The sequence below is a fragment of the Hyalella azteca genome, unplaced genomic scaffold, assembly GCF_000764305.2.
Source record: "Hyalella azteca isolate HAZT.00-mixed unplaced genomic scaffold, Hazt_2.0.2 contig5609, whole genome shotgun sequence".
Lineage (NCBI taxonomy): Eukaryota > Metazoa > Arthropoda > Malacostraca > Amphipoda > Hyalellidae > Hyalella > Hyalella azteca.
The window spans coordinates 10,147-22,167 of NW_025935793.1; the positions used below are offsets into that span (position 1 = coordinate 10,147).

Genomic DNA, 12,021 nt, shown 5'->3' on the forward strand with positions numbered 1-12,021 from the left:
GTAATGTTAACGAGCGACGTATATACCATTCAATCACACAAGAAGTTAATCATAAAATCAAAGATTTATTCTGGTAGTACCGCGCGCAAGACTAAACAAACACTGCAACTCTGCGTAGTTGCCGTCTCCGTAGCCGAGTGGACTAAGACGCCTGATCGCGAGCGTTTGGTTGCAGTATTGGCAGAGGTTCGAATCTCGGCGGGCGACACAGTTTCTTCAACCAGAGTTCAATAGAGGTGAGAGCAAAGAGTGTAGTTTCATAATGATTGTACATACCGATATAAATTGTGTAATAAATATGTGTATACAAGAATGAATATGTGACTAATTCCGCTGTGAAGGAGAAAAGCGCTGAAATCAGATAAAGACAAAGAAATATAGTTTTCATAATTTTGTTAGGGAGGCGGCCATGGATTAGACTGGGATCGACCGGAGGAGTGGAGGATGTTAAAATAATTTCATCAGGCGCTGGAAATTGGACAAGGATATTGCAGATATTCTGAAAAGAAGGTCTCATTCTCCGTATACTTTCGGTGCACACCTAGTTTGAAACACCCAGATGTTTCAAAATCGAAAATTTTGAAACACCTGGGTTTTTCGGTTTGGACACGATCGCTCGGGGAGGATTTGAAACACCCAAGTGTTTCAAAACAGGGGGCCTTCTCCTCTCAGTGAATTGTTACCCGCTCGACATACTGTTTTGAAATGTCAATAAATGATCGCATTGAAGACTCCGCCGCTTCCAGCAGCGATGAATTTTATTTCGTGAAAGAAAACAGGAAGTATTTCAGCCAATTTATTGATTTTTTATTTAACAAACTGACCCCAACAACGATACGCGGGACTACGAGCTCATTTGCAAAAAAAACGTTAAACTTGAATTACATGTGTTTCATTTCCAACTAATTGAATGTAAGCATTATATTAAAAAGCAAGATGCACAGCTCCGTATTCATTTTATATTACTATACTCGCGGACTCGAGATAACATGTTCAAATATTATGGTATTGGTATTCTCTGGTATTCGGTATTGCATTCTCTGAAAGTTTTTACCTTGAAAACTATGATTGTGCTATGAAAATGTGATTCATGCCATAAGTTGTCATTCAACTGGCGATGCCATGCAGAGCGGCCGGCGTAACTCTAGGCAGTCAAGATCATTGAACCGATGCCGATAGTCATAACCGAGTTCCAGACACTGCTCGACCTTCGGGTTGTCGGGGACCAATCCACCGGAGCCGAACTAATCAAGAGAAAAAATCTCCGTCATTTTGTTGGATATAATGATGAATGAGAAATATTATTTCATCATCTGTCTTTTTAAAGAAATAAGTGGAGACAGAGCCTTCTGTCTTATAAGGCAGAATCGTCGAAATGGTTGACAATGAGGTCGTATTGATGAAGTATAACACGAAGTTCACTAAATTATGGGTAATTTGATCGTTATTTATTCATGGAAGCAGTATGGTTGTACGGTAAGTATAGTAACTTGAGTAAGTATTTCTCAAGTTGATGGATTTTTTTAAAAGATCTCAGAAGGCTATGTCCCAAACAAGTAACAAGGGCAAAGATATGGCTCTTTTTTTATCGTCAAATTCTGCTGGATAATTTTCATTAGCCATCTTACCTGACCCCAATAAGGAAGTCCCATGGGAATCGAAGAATTGTCGAGCCAAAACCAGTCGTTCGTCCCGGCTACCTGGTAGCCGCCCAACCAGAAGTAGGTTATGTGCTGCAAATCTGGCAAAGTTGTTTGATTTTTTCTCTTGCTTTTGGTTAATATCTAAGAATTAGCGAAGCGTCTAATTAGGAGGAATTTTATCGTTGCATTTTTAAAGATAATGATTTTATTATTCATTGTTTCTTGTTTTTAAATAATGATTTTATTATTCAATGTTAGTTGCCAGTGTCAAAATACTGTAGGTCAGTGAATAACCAACAGTGATTAGCCCTAACTAAACTGCAAGTTATCCTCATTTTCTACATTGGTGTTAATCGATTTTGGATACTGTTGTTTCCACTACTGAAATATCAAGAAACATAGCAGTCTTAAAAAATATATTGTTCAATTATATTAACGTACACCATGCTTTTTGAAACAATAGCTCCCTTTCTTATGTTTTTCTCTGTAAACCGACTATAGATACCATAAAACGAGTTGTGAACCTTTACTTTTGAAACTGCAGCTGGAGTATTTGACCGATTATGTTCAGAGACTTCTTTCCATGGCCACTAATATATCGGCTGAATCTATCTGCTTGGTCGATCTGTATATTGAACGTTTATTAACCTTCCTCGAGGAAGTAATTAGCCACTACTCCGAACTGCTCGCAATTATCGAATGTGACCAGATCGCCACCATCCGCCTGGCAGATATTTCTCGATGCCTCCCATGGCTGCATGGCTGAGCTATCAATTATCAAAGCTCAGGCACTGACTTCCTACCGCCGTGAAAGGGGGGTTGCAATGGCCCTCTGGAAGAGCATGAAATACATTTTATTTCCATGATTTAAATATTTAGATCCTAGAGGTGCTGGTCTAAAATGCAGATTTAGGATAAATGATATTAATTTAAACGCACACAAAATTTATCCATATCTCCATCATACGGACACGGTTTTTTTTATAAATTTGTTAATTTCGTTGTAAGCTCATCGAATAAATAAATGTTTAAATATATACCACTTCTCACCTGCTGTTGGTGGCCCTTCACAGATGTGGTGAAAATAAGTCTCGTCACAAGAATACGCCGCCATGTAGGGATTATCTCCATAGAAAGTTGCAGTGCAGCCACCCCCAATAGGCTCCCACCCGCTTCCGCCAGCCTGTTGATAAAATAAAAGATGTGTTGTTACTAATCAATTCCGTAATCATGCTAGCAAATTTTGATGAACTACTTAATATTGACAAATGTCAGATCAACGGTTTGCGACGATATTAATCATGCAATTTCCATTTCTAATCTATCGATCATAGTTGATCAGATCATTTTTAAACAGTAAATATGTATATATTACAAAAAAGGATGCGTAGAATTAGATCGATACGATCAAATGATCGCCTGTAAAATGCGTTGATAGATCAATAATTGAGTCTAAGTAGCAGAACGGTTTGCTAGCGCTTCGGCAATCAGGCTATTTCGCACCGGAGGTCAACAGATAACATCGTCAGCAAGGCGGAAGTTTTCAATCATTCAAAGTCCAAAAGATATCATAGCTCACAAGGGGCGGAAGGTCTCAGATGTCCAGCCCGCTGAAGCTGGCTCGAAAGAAGCAGTGTTAGCATCTCAAAGAGACGCAGTGACAAGGAGGGACAGGTGAAAAGCAACAGAAATCTTAGTCCTTAATATCCTTAGTATTTGTTTGGGACATAGCTGTCCCAGGCCACGATGGATCGCCGCCTCTGGTTATTGTTCATCCGCCCTCATTTAGGCCACCTGATGCACGATGCTGTTGCTTGCTTCTCGCCGCTGGAAGTGTTGCAGGGGAGGTCGATCTGGGATTGTGCCCAGGAACACGTCTAGATGTCTCTTGAAATTCTCCAGGGTGAACTCCCCCTCTCTTAGATCCCTTGGTAGGGCATTGAACAGCCTTGGCCCTGCCACGGAAAGTGATCCTTCCCGCAGGGATTGAAATCTGACCGCGGATCTGTTACGTAGTGGGTAGTGGGGGGATCTTGCACAGTCTCCCCCTTCTCTCGTTGTGATATGTCTGAATCCTGAAGGTCTCGCTCTCGAAGTTTGGCACCATTCCAGTTATCATTTTCCATGTGTACAGAATGACATACCTCTCCCGTCTCCTCTGCAGTGAGGTCAGCGGACACTTAGGATAACAGCATGTGTAAGAAGTGATGGTATGGGTTATAAAGCATTGGAGAACAACGTATTGACTGTTAACTATGTGGAATAGCAGCTTGTGTGCTGAAGCAGTGTTGGTTTAAAGTTCGTGCGGTGAGATAGGTCAATTGACTACAGCTGCTTAGGGGCCAGGATGACAACTTCTATAGCATTTAGATGGTTGATGTTGGCTCCTGGGCCGATTTGAGCGTTAATTTGCTGGTCTACGGCTGCGCACACACGCATTTTAAGCTCCCGGATTATAAACCAGTAATGCAGTCGCGTATAATGTATGGGACGTTCACGCAGGATTTGACGTATATATTTTGTATATTTAATGCATTGTGTGGCTGGGAGTGAGCAATATAGAATAAATGCCGTGTTTACAGCAAAATGTAAACGAAGATTTTCATGTCACGAGGAGAAATGACTGCTATAAATGTTTATTTGCACTTTTTATAATGAGCATGGCGGTAATATTTACTTAATGCCATCTTATTTCTCGAATGCATGTGTGCAGTGCTCCACGAATTAAAGAGTTCTTATCATGTATGTAATATTCTATTGGTAAAATGTGGTATATTCAGATCATTTACTAGGCAGCTTTCTCGAAGCATGCAACAAAATTGGAGGAACAGATGCAGAAGTCAAAAATGAAAAAAAAAACAATCATCATAATAAATAGGGTAACATGGGGCAAAGGGACCACTGTGGGTCATGGGCCCATAGCGGGTTTCCCGCGAAGTATGTCAGATATTGGTCCGTGTTCTCTACCGCCGGTCGACAGTTTCACTGGGCTAAAGTGTGTGGCTCTACGTTTTGCTAAGAGTTTGCGTTGATAAGTTACTCGCAAATAACTGTTTTAGCCCAGATAAAAGTTTTTTTTTGCTGTTAAATAAAACTGTTTTCGATTACTGTATATGAAGTTTTTGANGAACAAAAAAGATTTATTTTCTGTTTTACATGCATGTACCAAGTTTCGATACGATCCGTCTGTAAATAACCGAGATAGATTTTGGGGTAGACGCTCCTTAACTTGCATGCGGAGTTGAAGTAACAGGTTAGCCTGTTACGCCTGGCTAATTTTTTAATTTAACACACAATGTTTCCTGTCAGTTCATAAAAAATGCTGTAAATCAGGAGCATTTGAACAGCAAGTTTTTAATTGAATGCTATTTTCAAGTGGATGTGTCTAATATTTTTTCAGAAAAAATGGCACGCAATGTCCTCAATAGCAGACTTTTACTCCTAGAAAATCAAAAACTTATTAAATGCTGGTATATTGAAAATATATGCGTTTGCTACTTTGTAGTATGGTTATGTGTATTTGAAGTCATGCAAAAATTTATCACTGAATATATCATAAAATTTTCACACTTTGAAGCAAAAGTCTCTGTACCTCAATAGGAGTCATTAGCCCCGGAGTGCAGAAAACCGGTACGCTTGAAATGAAACTTGCTATGCCTGACAAAGAATTAATTATTGATTTTACTAAGCTTTTTCTTTCTATAAGCTTAAAATCCGAGAATAATGGCTGGTAAATCCCAAAAAAATTCACCCGTTGTTCTAGTAGGCCTATTTCACGAAACTTTTTACTCCCTAAATTCAAGTTGCGTTCAACTAAATGAAGTTATATACTGACTGCATTTCAGCACTCTCGGTAAACATTAATAACCAATAGCAGTCATTGAAATTTGTATGGCACCACACGGAGAACTTCTAAGCGGTTTAGCCTCAATCTCATTTTTTAAGAGTAGCGAATAAAAAACTGTTGAGAGTAACTGAAGCAAAAGTTACGAATTAGGCTACCTTCAAATTCACCTGATATCTGCTTCTTTCATTGAAGCAGATATCATTGAATATTATTCACCCATGAAAGAAAGTCCGACGTCACTAATTTTGTGTACAGAGATCCTTGTGGAAATTATCATTGAAAAGGAAAACAACGCCGTGCCGTGAAAACTGAAGAAAGAGGAAGGTTTTCTCATAGTGGTTGGAGATATTGGATTTTACAACGACCGTCCCTCTTCCCTAACTAATTAGTGCAATATGTATTATGTAGAATGGAGTAATGACTGTGAAGATTCAGCGAGTTTATTGAGGGTTGAAGAATGATGGCGCCAATCAGCATCTGTACGTATAGGTGTAGTAGTAAGAATACAGACACGACATTAACGAGAATATGATAACAATATCAAGAGAATACAAGGGATACAAACTGTGATTCAGTTATAATGCTGGCAATATTAAATCACGATTATCTGACTTCCATTCTAAAGGTTGACTTTGCAGCCTACCCCTATGCTGTTAACTCCACGGCGGCAGACAGAAAATGACGCTCAAGCGCGACTGGCTAATGGGGGCATTAAATCCATGGGACATTCGAAACAAATTTCACAATATTCAATGGTACGATCCAAACATAAAAGTATTTACATCGTTTACTGAATTTTTATGATTCAGAAATTACACGAGTGTTATTCGTGCTCGAGAATTGACAAGATTTTCTGGCTGAATATTTTTATAATTATTTAATAGTGGAATTGTTGAAATCGGAAATAAGTAAGTGAGATCAAGATGAGAAGTTACATATGGTTACAGACAGGGTCGCCTAGTTTTACTCACGTTGTATTTATCTCTGCAATCTCTCATAACGCAGTGTTCGCATTCATATGAAACTCTGGTCTGGTAGCCTCACGAGAACGTAAAGCGGGAGCGCTGTACAACGAAGGTGTTTAAACGAACGACATTTGTTGCATTTAACGGCTAATGGTGCTTTGCAAGATTTACGGCAAATTGGATATGAATTACCCTTAGTGGGCTCAATCACAACACATTTCGCCATAATGCCGTATTTTTTCTAATTTTTTTATCTAGTTGCACTAATTCTATTTTTCAAGATTCACTATTTCAATGGATAGTTAGTTTGAAAGGTTTTACTATTTATAGGCAGTCTTGCCGTAGCTACACTATAGCGTATAGGGTTCCAGCGTAAGGAATTTGGCGGCGGTTGGCGGCGGTCTGCGACCGGATAAGAGTAATAAAATTTAGCACTAAATTTATTGGGAAGGTGAGACTAAGAGTCGAAGCAGTGCACCAGTTTATTGAAAAGATTGAGTTCTTTAGCAAGTTCCAAGGTCCCTGACTCAGACTCCGCTCCAGGCACCCTCCACCTTTAGCGCCACTTCACGTCTGTAGAAATAAAACATAAGAGTTCTAATTAATTGAGAATCTTACAAAATTAAATTTAGATTAGAATTCCAAATTGTAAATGTGAATTGACCAGACAATGAAGCATTTAATTTAATGGAACGTGCTCAGAAGATCGGAAAGTATTCCATACTGAACGAGAAGCAATAGCACTCCCGGAGCCGTGCCGTGTTCTCACCTTAAACTAAAGGCCATCAGTGCGCAGATCGTTCCTCACCACTTCTCGGCTCCCCCATAGCCAACCGCCTAGTCGAGTGACAAGCCAGGCCAAGTGCTGGGGAGCGCAGCCGTGCCTCCCCAATTTTGTGCAGCAATAAGCCCTGAATCGAATGCCTTGGATCTCTCCGGACATCCACCAATCAGCCGTGAACCACTAGGCTTGTCTTCCTCCGGCCTCGCATAGAACCTGCCGTGCACCACCAGGCCGCGGATCGAATCTGACTTCCGGGCATCGTTAAATTACGTAATTTTACGTTCACCGCATCTGAGGTTAGGTTTCAGATAGCATAGTTCTGTTCCAAAATTTATCGTCCTTCGACAAGTGGCCGTTCGACCGAGGGCTGGTTCGACCCACGGCACAGATACGGACGGCTTGAAGTGTTGAAGGCTACGTTCCGAAGGGCAGGAATCATGATTGTCCATTACATCCAGGGCAGTGGTGGTCTTCGGCAGGCGACCCAAGTGCTGCGTTGTAGACGGCTGCGCTGCTTTGCGTGTGTGCTATGCGCTCAGGGCACGGAGAGAAATTCCATGAGAAAAGCAAGTCTAACGTGTGAGCTAGCCCCCAATCAAAACTGCTACGCTGCCACAGGCCGTGCTGCGCCGACCGATAGGTCTGGTCTGAGATGAGTGGCGCCTATGAATCTACTGGCCAGTAATCAGTTACTACCTACTATGGGCGCGATTACAACATTCAAGCGTATGCTGTATTCACGGCGTGGGAGTGCTTTTGGAATTTTAATCTTTACAAGATCATTGGTATTAATGTACAAGTTTTTAAATTACACAGCAATTTTGTACAAGGCCTGAGCTCGAATGCACACTTCCTGCACACTTGAATCCCAATGCATTCACTGTATTTTCTTTAAATATCTAATTATTTGTGCCTATCACACTTTAATACCGCTGATTCACTTCTTTATCGAGGAAAGAATGTTTTGATTTTCAACTTGAATTTTGATTACTGAGTCAAGTTTAATCTAGCAAATCCGAATATATTTTTTGTCCGAAAATTACGACATTTACGAAATTTGGAAGTATTAGTCTGGCCTGAACACTTCAAACTGACTTCCACGCTTTTAGTGGCTTAATGAGTTCCCTGATCTACCACGATCACTTCACTGGATTCATAACGAGTGAGCTCAGATTTGAGGACAGCACTAACAGCACGAACTCAAAAACCAACGTGAAATCAGGCCCGCGGCAGTAAACTCTCGAGGAGCGACGCACGTCTTACCAGCACGACGACCAGGAAGGAACTCCCGAGAGGGTCCGCCATATTTATGGCAACGCATGTTTTTGTTATTTATCAATGAAACAAACAGATGCATTTTTTTATTGTATGAGCTAGTAGCCAAGAATTACCTAAACAATTCTCTGACATATTTATTCAATATGGCCACCCTTATTTTAAATGACGGCCTCCATTCTACGCGGGAAAACTTCACACGAGACACGCAGCATTTCTAGAGGGATCAAATCCCATTCTCGTGTCAATTTAGACTTCAAACTATTCAAAGAATCATGAGGTGTTCTGCAGACCCTACTCTCTAAAATAGCCACTAAGAAAAGTCGCGAGGATTCAAATCAGGGCTTCTTGAGGGCCATTAATTTTTGCTAATGAGCGCTGGGATGTGACCCTGAATCCAGTTTTGGGTCATGTATGAGCCATGTGATGGGTCAGGGTCTTGTTGAAAACTATGGTGAGCCGTTGAATTGTTTACGGGCCCAAGGTAACAATACCGCTTCCAAAATGTCCGAAATGTATCGCTGACAGTTCAATTTCACTACTGAGGGGACAAAAACGAGTGTGGACCTCCCAGTGGCGGTTACCGCTGCCTAAACCATCACTTACATGGGATTTTGACGTCGTGTTGCTGTTCTGGTTGCCACAGATCCATCCCGAATAAAAACGCTGTTATTTTGACGTTTAATGCTTTGTTCAATGTCATATTTTTTCTCGTCACTGAACACCAAATTGGCAGCGTGTCATCCTCAATGAGATCCAGAATGTGCTGGCATCTTTCGAGCCTCATTTGTTCATGACGGTCTGTTAGTTCATGCCTTGTTTGCATCTTGTAAGGGGAGGTTTTGAGGTCATCTTTGAGGACTCTACGCATTGATGTCTGACTGACTCCTGCTTCTGCAGCCAATTTTGCAGCTGAGCGACGAGGGTTTCTCCTCAACTTCTCACTCGTGTTTTTGACTAATTGTTCTATTCGGACACTTCGTTTCCTTCCTTGACCAGGTCGATTGCATGTTTTACCAGTTTCCTTGAATTTTTTTCACCACCTTCCACACAGTTTCACGACGAATTTGGAGCTTTTTTGCAATGACTGAATTACTCTCGCCCTTTTCATGAAGGGTTACAATTGCATTTCTATCTACTTGCANTTGCTAATTGACTTAGATTAATCACGATGACATATACAAGGTTTTGCAGTTTACTCACTACGTATTGTTGCTCAAGCGCCCATCGTTTGACGCACGTAGCGATGCGCCAGGCATGCAGGCTTCTTGTATCATCCACATGAATTTATACTGATGAATGAGTACCCTTGATGAATACAAACCTTATAAGGAATGGAGATACTGTTACTCATTGCAATTCAGTGGCTGTACATAGAGTTGACAGCAGTAAAGGTTCAGATATTGAAATGGTTCAAATATTGAGAGAGTTCAGATATTGAAGGAAAAAGCAACGATAACTATTGTGTTCCAATTTGTTTTGATAAACTATTTTATAGTATGAATTTATCAGTTAGTTATTCGATGCTAATAAATGTTATAATATTTTTTGTAAGTACAATGCCATATTCTATGCTACTCGCGCAAGTCGACAATATTTGTTCATCAAATTAGTTTAGTCTTTTGCAAAGTCATTATGCAAAAGACACTTCACAAGGCTCACACTTGCAAAAACAAACGTGCTATGAAATTCTACAAGCTTTTGGGAAGAACTGACGAAAGAAGCCAATCATTGCTATAGCTGTCTCTTATACACATCTAGATGTGTATAAGAGACAGGCATTAGAGATCTGCGGAGCGATCGGGGTTTGGCGATGGCTACACGGCGGACCACACTGGTACTGTCGCTGAAGCATCCGGGACTTGGGGCCCTCCCAGGAGGGACTTCCCGTCGGCACGGCATGAAGTGCTGGCGCCACGGCGCCCACTGACCGGCGGACCATCCGGCTACGACTCCGAACTGACTGGTTCTGCATTCACGGAGGTGAGCTTCGAAAACTGACGCGTAGTGCTCGCATAAAGCTCTTCTTGATGCCTTGTCCCTCCAATGGAGGGCAGAATTACCACTTGTGCCTATATTAACTATGTGAAAATTAGAAGTCCTGTGTCTATTGTGTAATACTAATGCTATACCAACCTTAGTCGTTTTGGCTCTCATCCGTTTCTCTTATCCTGTAAGGTATATCTACGAATAGCTAAGACGTCGTGTTAAACTATAATCCTTCGCGTTTCAAATTAAAATGAATATCCCTGTTTCCTTTGCGCAGTGCAAACTTCTATTATCTGATTGAATGCTAGCGAGTGTGCTGAAGCTCGGGAGGTGCGTCCGATGATGGCTGTAAAGAATTTTACTGAACCTACTTCTCCCGTATACATAAGGTTTGGACCTTTTAGGTAGGACCAGAGTTAATGAGCTTAGACAAAATTCATTTTGAACCAAGCTTGACCGAGATTGTTCAGCAATTTTGTATGTTATCATTTACTTATGTTATGATCCTTTTATTGCTTGTTAACCTTGGCTATGTTCTCTGTATTGTTTATAATCTCGAATAACCTCAATTTGTGTTCAAATTGTTCATTCTTTGTTTTCAGAAACCGTTACAATCTACAACGCGTTTTCATTCTGAACAATCCTCCAAACAAAGAGCCATATTCTTTATAGTAGCCACTGCCATCCTCGGCTCTCGATGCGTTACTTCGTGCGGAGGTCAATTAATAAACCGTTATTTGATATTGCCTCATTTATCCCCCAATCGGTCGTGTTTTCAATATTCACAGTCGCCAGCAGGGGTTTACGTTGAAGCCAGCGGTTTACGGTTTCGTAGCCTCTTGCATGCCAATGTATTCATATAGATACGATAAGAACCTAACCACAACAATAAATGATAAACGCAGAGTCAGCAGCAACTTTCTCACTTGTCTCCGAAGCACTGCTTCCTGGAACCCGAAACCAAACGAGGTTGCATTTTTTATCCCTACCCAAAAATTCACCTGTACATTCGCTGGCGAGATCTGAGACGACCGCTTGCTGCCCAAAACCTCAGTGTTATCGGTAATTTTTTTCATGAAATAATCTTTAATTTCTACTACGTCGTTCCGTAATGAGCTTAATTTATTACGCCAAACAAGCTCAACTCTTTCATGTGAGTCTATTCCATTTCGGCTCAGAAGGCTGAGAACATGAAAGAGCCCTTCTCTTCCACCAGTTTTTCGCTTCTTACTGCACTATACCTTGTGACCTTGCGATGAGTTTAGGACGTCGTAGTCCACGGTCACGCTGATGCGCCGCCTTCGTTGTCCTCCGTCCCCGAGTCGTCGTCGGATGTAACGTTGGACGTGTTCCGTCTATTTGCCCTCCTTTGGGCCAGCTGATGCAAGATGCTGTTGCTTGTCACTTGCTAAGGGTGGTTTCCCATTACTGGACAATCCGGGATCTTTCTCAACCACTTGTCCAGTTGTCTCTTGAATGTTGCAAGGGTGAACTCCCCTCCTCTCAGCGCTTTTGGCA

The 12,021-nt window shown here is 41.2% G+C and overlaps 1 protein-coding gene across 1 annotated transcript; it reads right to left on the reverse strand.

Annotated features, from left to right (window-relative positions):
* Positions 1–783: 783 nt before the first annotated feature.
* Positions 784–2,411, reverse strand: LOC108674974 (type-2 ice-structuring protein-like). The gene is made up of 3 exons (XM_018162964.1): positions 2,292–2,411; positions 1,629–1,741; positions 784–1,244 (listed from the first exon to the last, which is right to left on the reverse strand). Exons 1-3 carry the CDS (start codon positions 2,401–2,403, stop codon positions 1,104–1,106), a joined length of 366 nt encoding a protein of 121 aa, XP_018018453.1. The 5' UTR covers positions 2,404–2,411; the 3' UTR covers positions 784–1,103.
* Between the last annotated feature and the right edge of the window lie 9,610 nt (positions 2,412–12,021).

Excerpts from the sequence above, each read along its gene's own strand:
- LOC108674974 (XM_018162964.1), bottom strand. The coding sequence starts at position 2,403 with ATGCAGCCATGGGAGGCATCGAGAAATATCTGCCAGGCGGATGGTGGC. Across the intron at positions 1,742-2,291 it reads TAATTACTTCCTCGAGGAAG|ATTTGCAGCACATAACCTAC; the intron begins GTTAATAAACGT and ends CAACTTTGCCAG. Across the intron at positions 1,245-1,628 it reads GACTTCCTTATTGGGGTCAG|TTCGGCTCCGGTGGATTGGT; the intron begins GTAAGATGGCTA and ends TCTCTTGATTAG.